This window comes from Archocentrus centrarchus, chromosome 1, assembly GCF_007364275.1.
Source record: "Archocentrus centrarchus isolate MPI-CPG fArcCen1 chromosome 1, fArcCen1, whole genome shotgun sequence".
Classification (NCBI taxonomy): domain Eukaryota; kingdom Metazoa; phylum Chordata; class Actinopteri; order Cichliformes; family Cichlidae; genus Archocentrus; species Archocentrus centrarchus.
Genome location: NC_044346.1, coordinates 33,325,717 through 33,339,162, shown reverse-complemented (window position 1 = coordinate 33,339,162; position 13,446 = coordinate 33,325,717). Strand labels below are relative to the sequence as shown.

Genomic DNA, 13,446 nt, shown 5'->3' with positions numbered 1-13,446 from the left:
GACTGTTGTGGGAAAAAAAAAATGAAAAGAAGAAAAATCCATTGTTTCTCACATGCAGCTCACAGCAAGCTAGCAGGTTAAAAAACTGTGTGAGGCATTTGTCTTCTCACATACACGTGGATCAGGAAATCTCCAGAAAACGTCAAAGTTGAAAACGGTTTTTGTTTCCCTGTTTGAATTTTCAGCTGTTACTACGGTCCACAAATTCAAAACAGCATGTTTTCTTAGAGTTAATATAGTGCCTCAAGAAGCTGCTAGCATGGCAATATACTCTAGTTCTGGTGTCAGATAACAGCTCAGTAACCAATCATTAATAATAGATTGACATGGATATTGCAGTCTTCAATAGCTTTGATTGAAAGAACAAACAATTCTGAACCTCTTGGTTAACAGTTAACAGATTTATGCCGACGACTGATCATTTCTGACAAACGAACAAAAAAAAGGAAGAAGGAGCCAGCTCAATTAATAACCAAATGAGCATGTAAAATCAGATTAGATCTAATAGCCCCGCTTCCTGCTGTTTGCCTTTTTTCTTACAAACTGGCAGAGTGACAGCGAGTTAAAGCATCCGTGTAGATGGAGAGGAAGTGGGAAGGACAGCTCCATATGTGTTACGTCAGCCCAAGGGGACAGCTGGGACTGACTGCCTTTTCCTGCCACACTCATTTGGCCCCAGCAGTCATCATGCCTTGTGCTAAAGGTCTCCCATTGCTACAAGGCTCCTTGGCACTATCTGGGAGCTAAAGACGAAAAATATGCTGATTAAACATGCATTCATTAAAGCGATTACATGCACAGGGCGGCTCAATTTCCCACGGGCAGCCAAATAATAATGAAGGGGAAGCAGAAGGAAAGTAAAGGGCTGTTGGTGTATGGAGGGTTTTGTTCGGAGGGATGAGTGGGGGGGTGGGAGAGAAATTGATGGCTGCTTGTTAGCGTTAATTTAAAATGACCCTCACAGTCTTTAAGGACTGACTAACAGTCCTTTGACTTAATATGCTGTGCGGGGCAGTGAGCTGTCCGGTCCTTAAGGGGACAGCCAGCTTTTTGCCCTGACAAACACCCCTACCTTACTCACCACACCTACAGGCCGCTTCCAGGTCATTGAGCTTCCAGCATGGAAGACCTTGCCAAAAACACAGGAGGGATGTTAGTTCTGGTTCATTTACCAAAGCGGGCAAGTGTTTTAGTGCCTGAATAAGCTGTGTAGGCGAAATGGAAAGGAGGGAGTTAAAAGTTGTGATCAAGGCCAAATGAACATCAGCAGCTTTCAGGCATTTTTCACTTTTGTCCTTTTCTGAGAAAAGTTTTGTTAGAGCAGTTACAGAAGCTGGTCAGGGAGGGCAAAACCAAGCGGCATTTACACAAAACAAAGGAATTTAAAGCATCACTTTTCCTTTCACTGCTTACAAGCAACATGAATTTTGTTGTCAAACGCTCTAATTTCCTGTAAAATTATCTTGGCTTAAATATTTTGATTATTGCACTTCACCTGGTATTGTGGTTGAAATGTCAGCAGTGCAGGCAATATCCAGATCACTGAATTCTCAGTAAGAAATGTTTTGGAAGCATGACTCAGAATCAAACTAATACAGGTGTGTCACTGACATTTTAGACTTTCTTATAAATGACACACTTTACAGATGTGACAAATTCAATTACTTTCTCTTATGTGCTGTTACAGACTCACGCCGCAAACAGTTCACTTGCCTCGAGTTTCTCTGCTGGGTTCATCCGGCAGCTGTCATGCACCCCAGTGATGTGTTAATAGCCAGTGAAAAACAGAAAAAAAAAAAACTTCATATGGCTTAGCCACAGGTGGTGTTGACACTGATGTGGTTGATTTCACCTATATGCTTCTTGGATGCTTTCTTCCTTTACTATTCTTATTTTGGCTGCTGCGGCTGCTGCTTTTGTTCTTTGCTGTCCTATCTGTCAACCTGAATCACACCAGTGTTCAAAGAAAATGAGAGAACTGCATCTGTGAGGTGTTTGCTCAGTAATTCTGTGAATTTCTCTCTATTGCCATAAATGTGCACAGAAATGGTTCAGAACAGAGACACGATGCCAATTAGGGATGCCAAATAAGAAGTCTTACATGCTGTAAATATTCTAGTCACAGAAAGCGCTTTCATTTCCTTGACTAGATCAGGTATGAGATTCTCAGTCTCTTAATCTGCCAAAAAAAAAAAAAAAGAAAAAAAAAAACCCAACCAATATATATTTGCATTTATAATATACAAAATAATCAACTATTTACAGGCTTATCTGAGGCAAACACTCATCTGTATCAAGCCATGAGGGATATCAGGTCCCAATTTTGTGCAATCTCACAGCGGTGACTATCGTGACTTTTAGTAAGTGGATGAGATCACCCTGAAAGTGGAACTGACCACTGACTGATACCTTGCCCTGTTTCCCTGAACTACTTCTGTTTCTCTGTTTCCCCTGGTGTGTCCGCACTGACAGCAGACTCAGTCCAAGCTGACCGCTGCATGACAGCTGAACAAACTTCAACTTAAATTCCCACAATCACAGAAACGGGTGTAGGGTATGACTGCATCAAATATTCTCAGGGGGTGGGGGGGGACAGTAACACTTCTTCATCACCTACAGTGTGGTAAGAGGTACAGCTGAATCAAGGAGATTAGACAGCTGTTTAAAAAAAAAAAAAAAAACTACTGCAATTTTCATCAGGGCCTGTTGCTGCTGTGGAAGCTGATGAAGTGGAAATAAAAAGGCAAGTGTACTCTGGAGTTTTTCCAATTTTACGCTGGCCTGGTAATGTGGACCAGGAGGTTTATTGTATTTTACTGTATCAAAATTATTTTTTCTTGATGGGTTAAAGGTTCACGTCACCAGTTTTACACATGAATATCAGCTTTTTTTCCTTTTTTTTTTTAATCAGACGATGTCATTGCTGTAGTTATATGACACCTTATGTGGCTTTTGAGGAGCCAACAAAAGTCTGACAAATAACCCTGATGATGTCACTGTGATGACACCAGGTTATCTGATTAGAGATTTAAAAATATTATCAGGGATTTTCAGACTTGGTGTGTGCAGCCTGAATTTAGGAGGCAAAGTAGGATTCAGTGCCAGAATGGGTCAGGTTTATGAAATTCTGTGGAACTGATACATTCTTGGAAATAAAATAAAAAATATCTTGTTTTGTGCTCTTTCAACATTGAGTGTTCATATTTAACCTGCCTTTTTTGATCAAAATACAATACTAAAAACCTGAAGTACTTCTTTAAAGCCACAAATGCAGGCAAAATTGCTCAAATTGCCACACAAAAGTCCAGAAATGACCTTATTATCAGCCACATTTTACTTACATTCATAGCGCAGTCTGGTAGAAGTCTCTAATATTAGAAAATATGATTAAAAAATGATTTAAATTTAAAAATACAGATACTTCTACTGGTTTATTCATAACGCAAACACAAGTACACACGTGCAAACAAAGGTGACCTGAGGGTAAGTATAAGATAGGAAAATTGTAGAAAAAATATGAACGTGCGTGGGCGCGCGGCCCTCTGGGTCATGATTCAGAGGGCATTACCATGCTGGGGAGACAAGGAGACAAAGACTTCTTTCGATCCAACAGGTGTTCAGGTCACGTGACGTGTCTTTAGTCTCAAATACCTGAGCGGTTCTGTCATGTGTTTATGCTCCCATAGGAACGCATTAGGTTCAGAAGGCTAGGCTTACACTAATAAATAAACAAAAATAACATATGAGTAACTAGACATGATTAATTCAAAAATACTAAGTACTGAACCTAAGTTGGCTGAATATTATCTCCCTCCATTTTATGAATACCATCCTTAAATATTGTTTATTGACTTTTTCACACACTAATAGTTTTGGACTGATTCACTGAACATGTCTTCATCTGCCAGACACCCGTTAGGCTTCGTGCGTTTTTGAAGACATCTCGCCCAAGAGTTACCCATCCTCTCTCTGCCTGCGGGTTAAAAGGGGGGTAGAGACACACTTCCTCCTTCTCCGCAGCCTCCGCCTCCACATCCCCGAGAGCTGGAAGCGCGCCAGGATGGGATTGACTTCCTGCTCCTGTCATTAGGAACCGGTGAGCCAGGATAGCCAAATATGGACCGGCCGATATCAGTTCGGAGCGCATGACTCAGCACCAGATTATATAGCCTTACTGGTGCGATTACTGTTGAGGGTGAAAGGCAAAGTGGCTGTGGTTTAGGTGTCCGAATACAGCTGTAAAAGGCTCATTGTCACTTGTGGATCGCTTTTGGACTGTGGGCAACATTTAAACTGACTTGTTAACAAATGATTACGTGTGTGAATGCCTGTGGAAGCCTATTTTATGTGTTTATGCCTACCTGGACTGAGTTTCCCTTACGCCGAATAGGTCTTGTCTTGTTTACAGTCCATTTTCCTGGAAGCTGCGTCGTCAAGATCCGACGGAGGGAATAGAGAAACAGCCAATCAGAGCGCTGTCTGGCGGATCATATAAAGAGAGCAGAGCGCGTCGGCCGCCTGTCATTAATAAGGAAACGCGAGTGGAGCTCACACTTTAAGAAGAAAAGACTTCTTGTCACGAGTGGATTGAAAACATCTGAATTAGTCACTGGACTCCGCTTTGATTCCAACTAAAGGTACAAATCGACGACTTGGTACAGTACAGTTCCACTATTTGGAAGTTTTGCTCTGTTTTGATAGCTTTGGTCTTCAGTATAATAATACAGCGGGACTTTGCGCTGGAGATTGACTCATTTGGGACACTGAAGCCTCGGTGTCCGCGCAACATCTTTGCAGCGCACTCTTGTATTTGACTGTCTGATTTGAAATATGTCCACAATAATGGAACAGCCTTTTTATGACGACTCGTTTCTCTCTGCTTATGGCCATCCAGGCGCAGCACTGCAGGACTACAAGCTGCTTAAGCAGAATATGAACTTGAACTTCTCCGATACATATCGGAACTCAAACTTCAAGTCACAGCACCTGCGCGCCGACAGTGATTTCTATCCAGGGGGGACGGCAGAAGTGGGCTCCCTGAAGCTCGCCTCTCCTGAACTAGAGCGACTGATCGTCCAGAGCAGCAACGGGGTCATCACTACGCCGACACCTACACAGTACCTTTACAACCGCGGGATCACGGAGGAGCAGGAGGGTTTTGCTGAAGGTTTTGTTAAAGCGTTGGACGACTTACACAAGATGAACCAGATGGCTCCTCCAAACGTGTCCATCGGCACCGGCGGGGTTGCCTGCTCGGCTCCAGCCTCGGTGTTTGGCTCATCCATGCAGCCAGAGCCGCTCGAGTACACAACCCTGAGCAGCTGCACCACGAACCCCAGCCTAACCTCTGCAGCCAGCTATCCCTCCACGACCATCAGTTACCTGCCGCATCACCAGTACCACCAGCATCCTCAAGCCGTTGCGCACGGATCCCACCATTTCCAGCACCCCCTCGCCGGGGCCGGCATCCACTCGCAGCGCTTCGGGGGTCTCAAAGAGGAGCCTCAGACAGTCCCCGACATGCAGAGCAGCGACAACAGCTCCCCACCCATGTCTCCTGTTGATTTGGAGAATCAGGAGCGGATGAAAGCGGAGCGTAAGCGGCTGAGGAACCGGCTCGCAGCTTCGAAGTGTCGGAGGCGCAAACTGGAGCGCATCGCCCGTCTGGAAGACAAGGTTAAAGTGCTGAAAACTGACAACGCTGGACTGTCAAACACAGCGTCCATGCTGCGGGAACAGGTGGCCCAACTCAAACAGAAAGTCATGACGCACGTGAGCAGTGGCTGCCAGCTCATGTTAGCGCCCAAAGTGAAGTCTTATTGAAGAAATAATGCACTTATAAAAACACTGGACAGTACCTGGACTAACAAAAAACCCGGTCTTCATACGTTATTGATATGAAAACCGGATCGTCGTGGTTTCCTGCTAGAAACATCACCCACACACAGAAATAATATAAGACTAAAACACTTAGGGCATTTTTGGATAAGTTTTGAAAGTGTCTTGACTTTGCCTGTTTACATTTTCTTTAATTGCTGTTTGTGATGCTTATGTAACTTATTTGCGTTTTTTGAGTTGAATCTCACCAACCTGTTCTTTTTTTTTTTTTACGTGTACAGTAAATATTTAAGTAAATGAAATTATGAAATTAAGAAATGTGTCGCTTTGTTTTTGAGGTCGTATACTTAAAAAATAATAAAAAATAAAAAGCCACACCAGGAATTATTGTAATTCTCGTGAACTGCTGATCAGAGACAGCGGTGTGGTTAAGGTTACAACACCAGAAGTTGCTTGACGTTGGAGACGTCCCAGCGTAGGATTTTTCCTTACTGACGCACAAGCGTCACTCCATATATGGTTAATATTGCTGGCAAACGTCACATCACTATAGGTTTCCGGGAACTCCCTCCTACATTGCCCGTCAGAAGGGCTGCGCGCTCCCCTTTACACCGCAATGTGTGTGCGCGCGTGTGTGTAAATGAAAAGGTTTGTCAATGAGTGGTTTATTCGAGTGAAGGGAGTTTCCCCATTCTGCTTTCAATTTCCCAAAACAAGCCGTGAGAACACTAGGTGAGGAAAAAATGGTCATAAAAAAAAGTTCCAGATAAACATGTTAGACTGATTACTGAGAGCTAGTTTGAATTACAAGAATTGGCTCGTACAAAACTGAGAAAATGTTCCAGTAAGCTGAGTACATTTAGTAAAACAAGGAGTATTGTTCTCCCACTGCATTAGTAAATAGCATTCAGGAAAATGTTATTGTGACAGTGGAAAAAACATTAAACAGTGGGATACCTCTAACTTCACTGAAACGGTGAAATGAAGGTTGTGGTCGGGACAGTCATTATCATATAGTCATATCCAGCAATCCAATCTTTCCCAATGAGCTTCAGTACCATTTGGCAACAACAGCCTGTTGTGCTGAGTCAAACACAGCAGCTCCACTATTAACCAACTCTTGGCAGCTTTGTGACGCACTCAGATCTTCTGCCAGGTACAGGAGCCAAGAATGATGCACCACAATAATTATTGGGAAAAGAAAAAAACCAAAAAAAAAAAAAAAAAAAAAAAAAAAAAAAAAACCCCAAGTATTATTTCAAGAACTTTAAGGTCTTACTCATCAAGAACAATTCGGTAGATTTATGCTGCCACCTAGTGGATGCAAGTAGAAAGGCATTCACATTATGATTTAACAAATAACTGCAACATCACAACTTTCCCCCTCCGTGTTTTATTAAAGATGGTAGCAAATTATCCACAAGCAGGAAAAATAGCAATACTTTCTTTGAAAAAGGAACAAAACTATACTTTCAGTGCTCAAGACAATCAGATTACCCAATATTTGTACACTGGACAAACAAAATTTGTAAAGAACTTTTCTTCCTGTGAGAAGCTCAGACATATTTTAGCAGGTTAGACTGGACGTGACGATACTGCTTCATAGGGACCCGTCATCTGAGGCCAAGTGCTATGGTTAGGAAAAGGGCTGAATTGGGCTGAACCTCCACATTTACTGCTTGGAGAAGAATGCTTTGCTTTTCTCAACATCGGGGATGATCGTATCACTCCCGGGTTTCCAGCCAGCAGGGCACACTGGGAGAAAAGGCAAAAGAGACCAAGTTTACTTTAAGCTGTCATTTGTACATACTGAACTTGGTACAAGCCTAATGAACGGTACATATGTGAATGGCTGGGAAACATGAAAGCCTAAGTGAATCTCCAAACCAGGGCACAGCTACACACAATTTCAGTTTATTTTTCCAATCAACTATTGGAAAAATAAACTGAGATGTGGTGTGAGATGTGCCGTTTAGAGCATCTTAAGTTACAGATATAAAAAGGATGTTAAATATTTAGGGTATTTTTATGAGATGTGCATGATTAACAAGTTATGCCACGGAGTACCACTGAGTTATGCCAAGTAAAATGAGAAGAGGGAATGCAGTGATTTTACTCACCCTCTCCAAATTTGTCTGTGTGCTGGAAGGCTTGAACCAGGCGCAGAGTCTCGTCCACAGAACGACCCACAGGCAAGTCATTAATGGTAATCTGCCTCAAGACGCCCTTGTCGTCAATCACAAAGAGACCCCTGAAAGGCACAAAATGTTGCAATTTTGCACAAATATTTTAGAGGAAGTAAAACAGACCAAGCAGCTATTTAACAAAAATCCATGGGCTTTAATTAGAATCATTTGATAAAAAAGCATTTAAGTGACCTGTATGAGATGCCGTCATCTTCTTTCAGCACGCCATACTCTTTGGAGATTGACTTGCTGAGGTCTGATACGAGGGGGATTTTCATGTTACCCAGACCTCCCTGCTTCCTTGGTGTGTTGACCCTGGAGGAGGAAGGGAAAGGGAGAGAGAGGAGAAAAAAAAAAAAGCTATGTTGTCAAAGCTGTTTGTGTGCCTCAGTTAGGCCCGAATTATGCTGCTGTGTTGGGTCTTTGTGGGGTCCATGTACATAACTGGAAATCCCCTCTGACCCCTATGCAGTAACCTGACGTTCACCTCTTGAGAAGTGTAAACTACACGTTGGGTCGATGCAGTCCGCAAGGATTGTGATTTACCACGTAGGGTTCAGGGTTGCAATGATTCATCAACAATCGATGTCAACTACAAAAATTAGTTGACGTGGAATTTTAATGTTGCCGACTCATTCTAAAACCACACACACACACACACGAGTGTCTAACTGCAACACACTACAGAAAGATATGAGGCAGTATTGCCTCCATTGTCTGCCAATAACAACAATACTAAAGAAGGTAATGTGAACAACATAATAATGGAACAGAGAGGAGAGTGGAGAAAATGAAGTGATAAAAATAAAGCTGAATGCAGACTGTCCTTCCACGGCAGCATCACTGCAATGTGTGAGTGTTTAAAACGCCGGCACCCTGGAGCTGTGACGTCAGCTCTGGATGGGTACCTTTTAGTGTGTTAGTGCATCATGTTGATACCCTGTTAATGTTTGTACAGTAATGTTTGTTAGTTTACCCGTCTGAAGCAAAGTCTCATGGATGATGATTGCTAAGTGGCATCATTTCAGTTATGTTAGCCAACAAGTGAAGGACAATAGGAGCAGCTACATTGTGCCCCCCCCAATTAATATTAGTGCTCATTCTGAATAGTTAACCCTTCATGAACTGAATCATCTGTAAACTTTTCAGTTTACAGAAGCCTCATTTCAACTTTTGGACTGAGGCCATTTTTATTTACTTATTTGCACATTATGTTTTCATTTAAAAATACTGCATTCACTTTAATATGCATTATTTCTGATCATTTATTGTGATGGTCACATTAATGTTAAAGATACATTTGATCAGTTTCAAACTCCCATTTTTATGGGTCATTATTTTAATTGTGAGAAGAGACAAGGTGATGTTAACAGGTGGGCAGGTTCGGACAGGTGAGGAAAGATTGAAATAATTGTTGGCTGACCGAAAAATTGACAGATTAGTCGACTACCCAAATAATGTTTAGTTGCAGCCCTACTAGGGTTCAGAGGGGATTTACGGTTATGTACGTAGGCGCTGCAAAGACCTGATGCAGAAGCATAAGTCAGGCCTTACACACCAGGCACTCTTTGGCTGAAGGTTATGACATTAGTCTTTAGGGTTCCTGTTGTGATGGGCATATTTTAACCCAAACAGTGATCTTTTCCTAAGTCTAACCAAGCACTGTTTAGTGCTTAAAGTAGTAAAAATGAAGCCATGTGCAAAACACAAGGTCCACAGGGAAGATCTCCTGGCTGATAAATTTCACTTTGCCCCACCACCCCCCCTAAGGAGGACTTTGTAATTGCCTGATAAGGGACAGTTATTTAATGCCATTGTGGCGTCTGACAGGACATATCCATCATTCAACTTGATTAGAATAGAGGTTCTCAGCAATGCTTCTAAAGAGGGTCTCATATAAACACCCAAGTACCAAAATAGTAATGTGGTGAAAAATTGAGTCTCTGTATTGTATGTGATTTAAAGGTGTGCCGCTTGTGTCCTCAGTGGTCCCCCAGGCCATTTTCACAGAAGACCCAACTTTGCTCTGCCACTGATTAGCTTTGACCCTTAAATGTTTGTCTAACCTTAACCAGGCAATAGGAACACTAGCCAATCAGAAGCAGAGTAGGGCAGGGACACGCAAACAAGAGGGTGAGGAGTCAGGATCAGGTTTAAATTTAATAAAATGAAAAAGTATCTGACAGGCTGACAAAAATAATTGTTCAGCATATTTAATAGCAAATATGTTGACTAGAATTTTGAGGACAAGACTTTGAGCTTTTATTAAAGATTAACTGTTGATCATGAAATTTAGTTTCAGATCTGATGAATGAAGGTGTTCTGGCCTATTCTTGATTTTGTTTTAATTCAACCTCATTTAAACACATACAATATACATTTATGTTAGTGCTCAATTTAAATTTTTTTAGGCCAGTGGACCTTCCCTACTGCTGCTGAGCTAAATGTTAACTTGTCACCACTACTGTGTGTGTGTGTGTGTGTGTGTGTGTGTGGACTCATTAAAAGAAAGAATGTTTAAACACATTTTCTAACTGGATTCAATGAGTGCACGCATCTTTGTAAAAGCTTCAGTGAAAACAGAAGTTGTTCCAGATGAGTGAGAACACATACACTGACTGACGTGCCATATCAAATATAATGCATTTAAACTTTAAACACTCCAACTCCAGACCTGTGCAGATTGTGTAATGCCTCATTTATTATACCTTCTAGAAACTACCATATGACAGTTATGCTTATCTACACATTGCAAAGAAGCAGATAAACTGGGCTGGGTGCTCCTTCAGAGCTGCCAAAAGCCTTCACTCTGAACTGTGCAAACAGAAACGGCCAACCAGGGACAGTTTGAAGTACCTTGTGTAAACATCTGATAAGTTTTCAAAGAGTTTTTGTTGAATACGCTTTTCATACGCTTTTTACTAAAATATAAATTAAAAATTGGAGCAGTGACCACCCTCAAACGGGGGGAGTGGCTCCAGCAGATTCCAGGAATGACAGCCGAGATCTCTGTCCAGAAGAGCAGAGTCATAGGAAAAGCTAAGATACTGGGCAGGGTGATCAAGTTCCCAGGCCTCTGCTAGAAGACCTGATCTTGAAGGACAAACAAAGACCACCCTCAGGGCAAGTGGGGAGTTTTTATTTATATTTCATGCATAAGTGAGCCTCACTTCATCATAGTAAGAAAAATAAAAAAAAATAAAAAAAAAAAAAAGATTCAGCAGCATTTTCAGGAACAGTAGTATTTAAACTCAGTTCACCTGCAAAAATAATCACTGAAATATAGGCAAAAGGAGCTTTTGTTAAAGCAGCTCTGCTTAATTACCCTGCTGACATGTGAGCTGTGTGGTTATTATTGCTAAAGCGCTCAGGAAGTAGTTAAGTTCCCACAAATTCTCATTATGCTGTTTCATTATGCAGGAGTTCTTACCATGCCAAGTGAGAGAAGTGAGAGTCTACAGAGCAGCCAATAACCTCGCAGCCAATGCTGCGGAACTCCTCTACTCGGTCGCTGAAGGCCACAATTTCAGTGGGGCACACAAATGTGAAGTCCAGTGGGTAGAAAAAGAAAATCACATACTTCCCTGCAGCACAGAGGAAATAAAAAAGTGTAATGTACTGATCCTAGTCAAAGAGAATTGTTTATTCTGAAAATAAGCTGTTAGTGAAGAAACATAGGTGTATAAAAGCTAAACTATGCAGATAACAACAAAATTAGTTATAAAACCTGAGAATTAACACTTACCTTTGTAGTCTGACAGCTGGATGTCCTTGAACTGTCCATCCACTACAGCTGTGGCTTTGAAGTTTGGGGCAGGGAAGCCGATCTTAGCGTTTCCAGCAGACATGGTGTTTGAGACAAATGACTGAAAGAGAGCGTGCATGCAGTCAGACGATTCCTTATGCTCACAGACCACCACAGATAAGTTCAGCTGGGTGGTGACTGAGATGAAGCTGTGATAACAAACAAATACGACATTTAGACGGGGGGGGGGTTCTAGCCTGTCAGCTAGGTTTTGGAGCTCTTAGAAGCCCCACAGGTTCAAAGGCTTGGTAAGTTGAGCAAACCCACAAAGTCACATGCAAGTCATGTTCAGCCAGCAGAGGGAACAATGGCCTATTGGCAGGCTTACATAAGCATGAAACGCACAAACCAATGAGACGGTTCTTATTGTGCACGACTTCAGAGGGTTAATGTGCGTGCAGCTGCTTTAGATTATGATTACTTGGATGTACAATAAACATGCAAATAAACATAAGCAGCGCTGCACAAATGCCAAACTATTTCACCATTATAATATAAAGAACTAAAAAGACAAAAGCTAACGGTCACCTGTGACCTTGGTTCGGTTTGATTTAAAGAGATAAATGCACGCACCGGGTCAAAGTTCAGCCATGAAGTGTTTTTTTTTATTTTTTTTTTTATTTAAACCTCGTTTTCAATATGAAGCAGAAAGAGATGCGGTCAAAAAGAGCAAGGAGGAAGTGGACAGTGAATCCTGCAAGCTGCAGCAGGGGGACAAAGAAAGAGCCAGAAACAGGGCCAAACACTTAAAGAAGGAGGGAGCCGCTCACCCAACCGGCTAGCTTAATGTTAGCTTGACGTAATAAACTGCTTTCTTTAGTCTCCGTTTGTTCTAGAAAGATATGAAGTCGAGTTTGCAGACGCGTTATAAACTTCTGAGGAATCCCATAAAATTTCAACTCACCTGTCTTTACGGAAAGCACAGCAGAATTTGGAAGCGGAGGTCTGCAACCTGAAGATGAACAGAAGAGTCAAAGCAGGGACGGAGGCGTGCTATTAGTACGCAGCGACGACTGCGGCCCCCGGAAGTGAAATGACTCCCTTCCAAAGTAAAAGTTAAGATTAGTTGTAAGTGCAGAAAGTACAGACGTACTGAAGCATCCCCACAGCATATTACTCTCACCACCGTGTTTGCTCTTCCTTTTTTCTCCAAATATAAACTGCGTCTCTGTGGCCAAAAAGCTCCCATTTCATGTTAACTGACCGAAGGACGCGCTTCCAGTATGCATAATCTTTCTCCAGGTCATCCTTAGCATGCTTTAGTCTGGCTTGAAGGTGTGTCTTAGGCAGAAGTGGAGTTTTTCTTGGTCTGAAACCTTGCAATCCATTCCTGTGCAGGGTTCTAGTGATTTTGTTTTTTGAGGCTACAATACCCGACCTGGCAAAGTCATTCACTAGCGTCTTGACAGTTGTTTTGGGGTCTTTGGAAACATCTCTCACTAGTTTTCTTTCCAGAGTCTTTGAAATCTTTCGCTTCTAGCTCTGCCAGGCATGTTCTGTACCGTGTGGCTTTCTTTTGAATTTCTTGATGATTCTTCTCACTCCATTTCTTGACACCTGGAAATGCTGTGATAACTTTGTATATCCATGTCCTGCTTTGTGAGCATGAACAATTGT

The 13,446-nt window shown here is 42.0% G+C and overlaps 2 protein-coding genes across 4 annotated transcripts; one reads left to right on the top strand and one right to left on the bottom strand.

Annotated features, from left to right (window-relative positions):
• The first annotated feature begins 4,203 nt into the window (after positions 1-4,203).
• Positions 4,204-6,136, top strand: LOC115779466 (transcription factor jun-B-like). Of its 3 annotated transcripts, none has more exons than XM_030728169.1 (2): positions 4,205-4,655; positions 4,895-6,136. In XM_030728169.1, exon 2 carries the CDS (start codon positions 4,933-4,935, stop codon positions 5,821-5,823), a length of 891 nt encoding a protein of 296 aa, XP_030584029.1. In that variant the 5' UTR covers positions 4,205-4,655; positions 4,895-4,932; the 3' UTR covers positions 5,824-6,136. The 3 variants fall into 3 exon arrangements, with proteins under 3 accessions (XP_030584012.1, XP_030584029.1, XP_030584020.1); XM_030728160.1 differs by having other exon boundaries at positions 4,206-4,637; positions 4,895-6,135; XM_030728152.1 differs by having other exon boundaries at positions 4,204-6,136.
• A 1,075-nt stretch (positions 6,137-7,211) lies between these two features.
• Positions 7,212-12,867, bottom strand: prdx2 (peroxiredoxin 2). The gene is made up of 6 exons (XM_030734806.1): positions 12,734-12,867; positions 11,770-11,890; positions 11,455-11,608; positions 8,217-8,339; positions 7,959-8,089; positions 7,212-7,593 (listed from the first exon to the last, which is right to left on the bottom strand). Exons 2-6 carry the CDS (start codon positions 11,870-11,872, stop codon positions 7,511-7,513), a joined length of 594 nt encoding a protein of 197 aa, XP_030590666.1. The 5' UTR covers positions 11,873-11,890; positions 12,734-12,867; the 3' UTR covers positions 7,212-7,510.
• Positions 12,868-13,446: the final 579 nt, after the last annotated feature.

What these genes read in the sequence shown, in the direction of transcription:
- LOC115779466 (XM_030728152.1), top strand. Translation starts at nt 4,831, where the DNA reads ATGTCCACAATAATGGAACAGCCTTTTTATGACGACTCGTTTCTCTCT.
- prdx2 (XM_030734806.1), bottom strand. Translation starts at nt 11,872, where the DNA reads ATGTCTGCTGGAAACGCTAAGATCGGCTTCCCTGCCCCAAACTTCAAA. An exon ending in CCAGCTGTCAGACTACAAAG is followed by an intron (nt 11,609 to 11,769) that starts GTAAGTGTTAAT and finishes TCTGTGCTGCAG; the next exon opens with GGAAGTATGTGATTTTCTTT. An exon ending in GATGACGGCATCTCATACAG is followed by an intron (nt 8,090 to 8,216) that starts GTCACTTAAATG and finishes TGTGCCTTTCAG; the next exon opens with GGGTCTCTTTGTGATTGACG.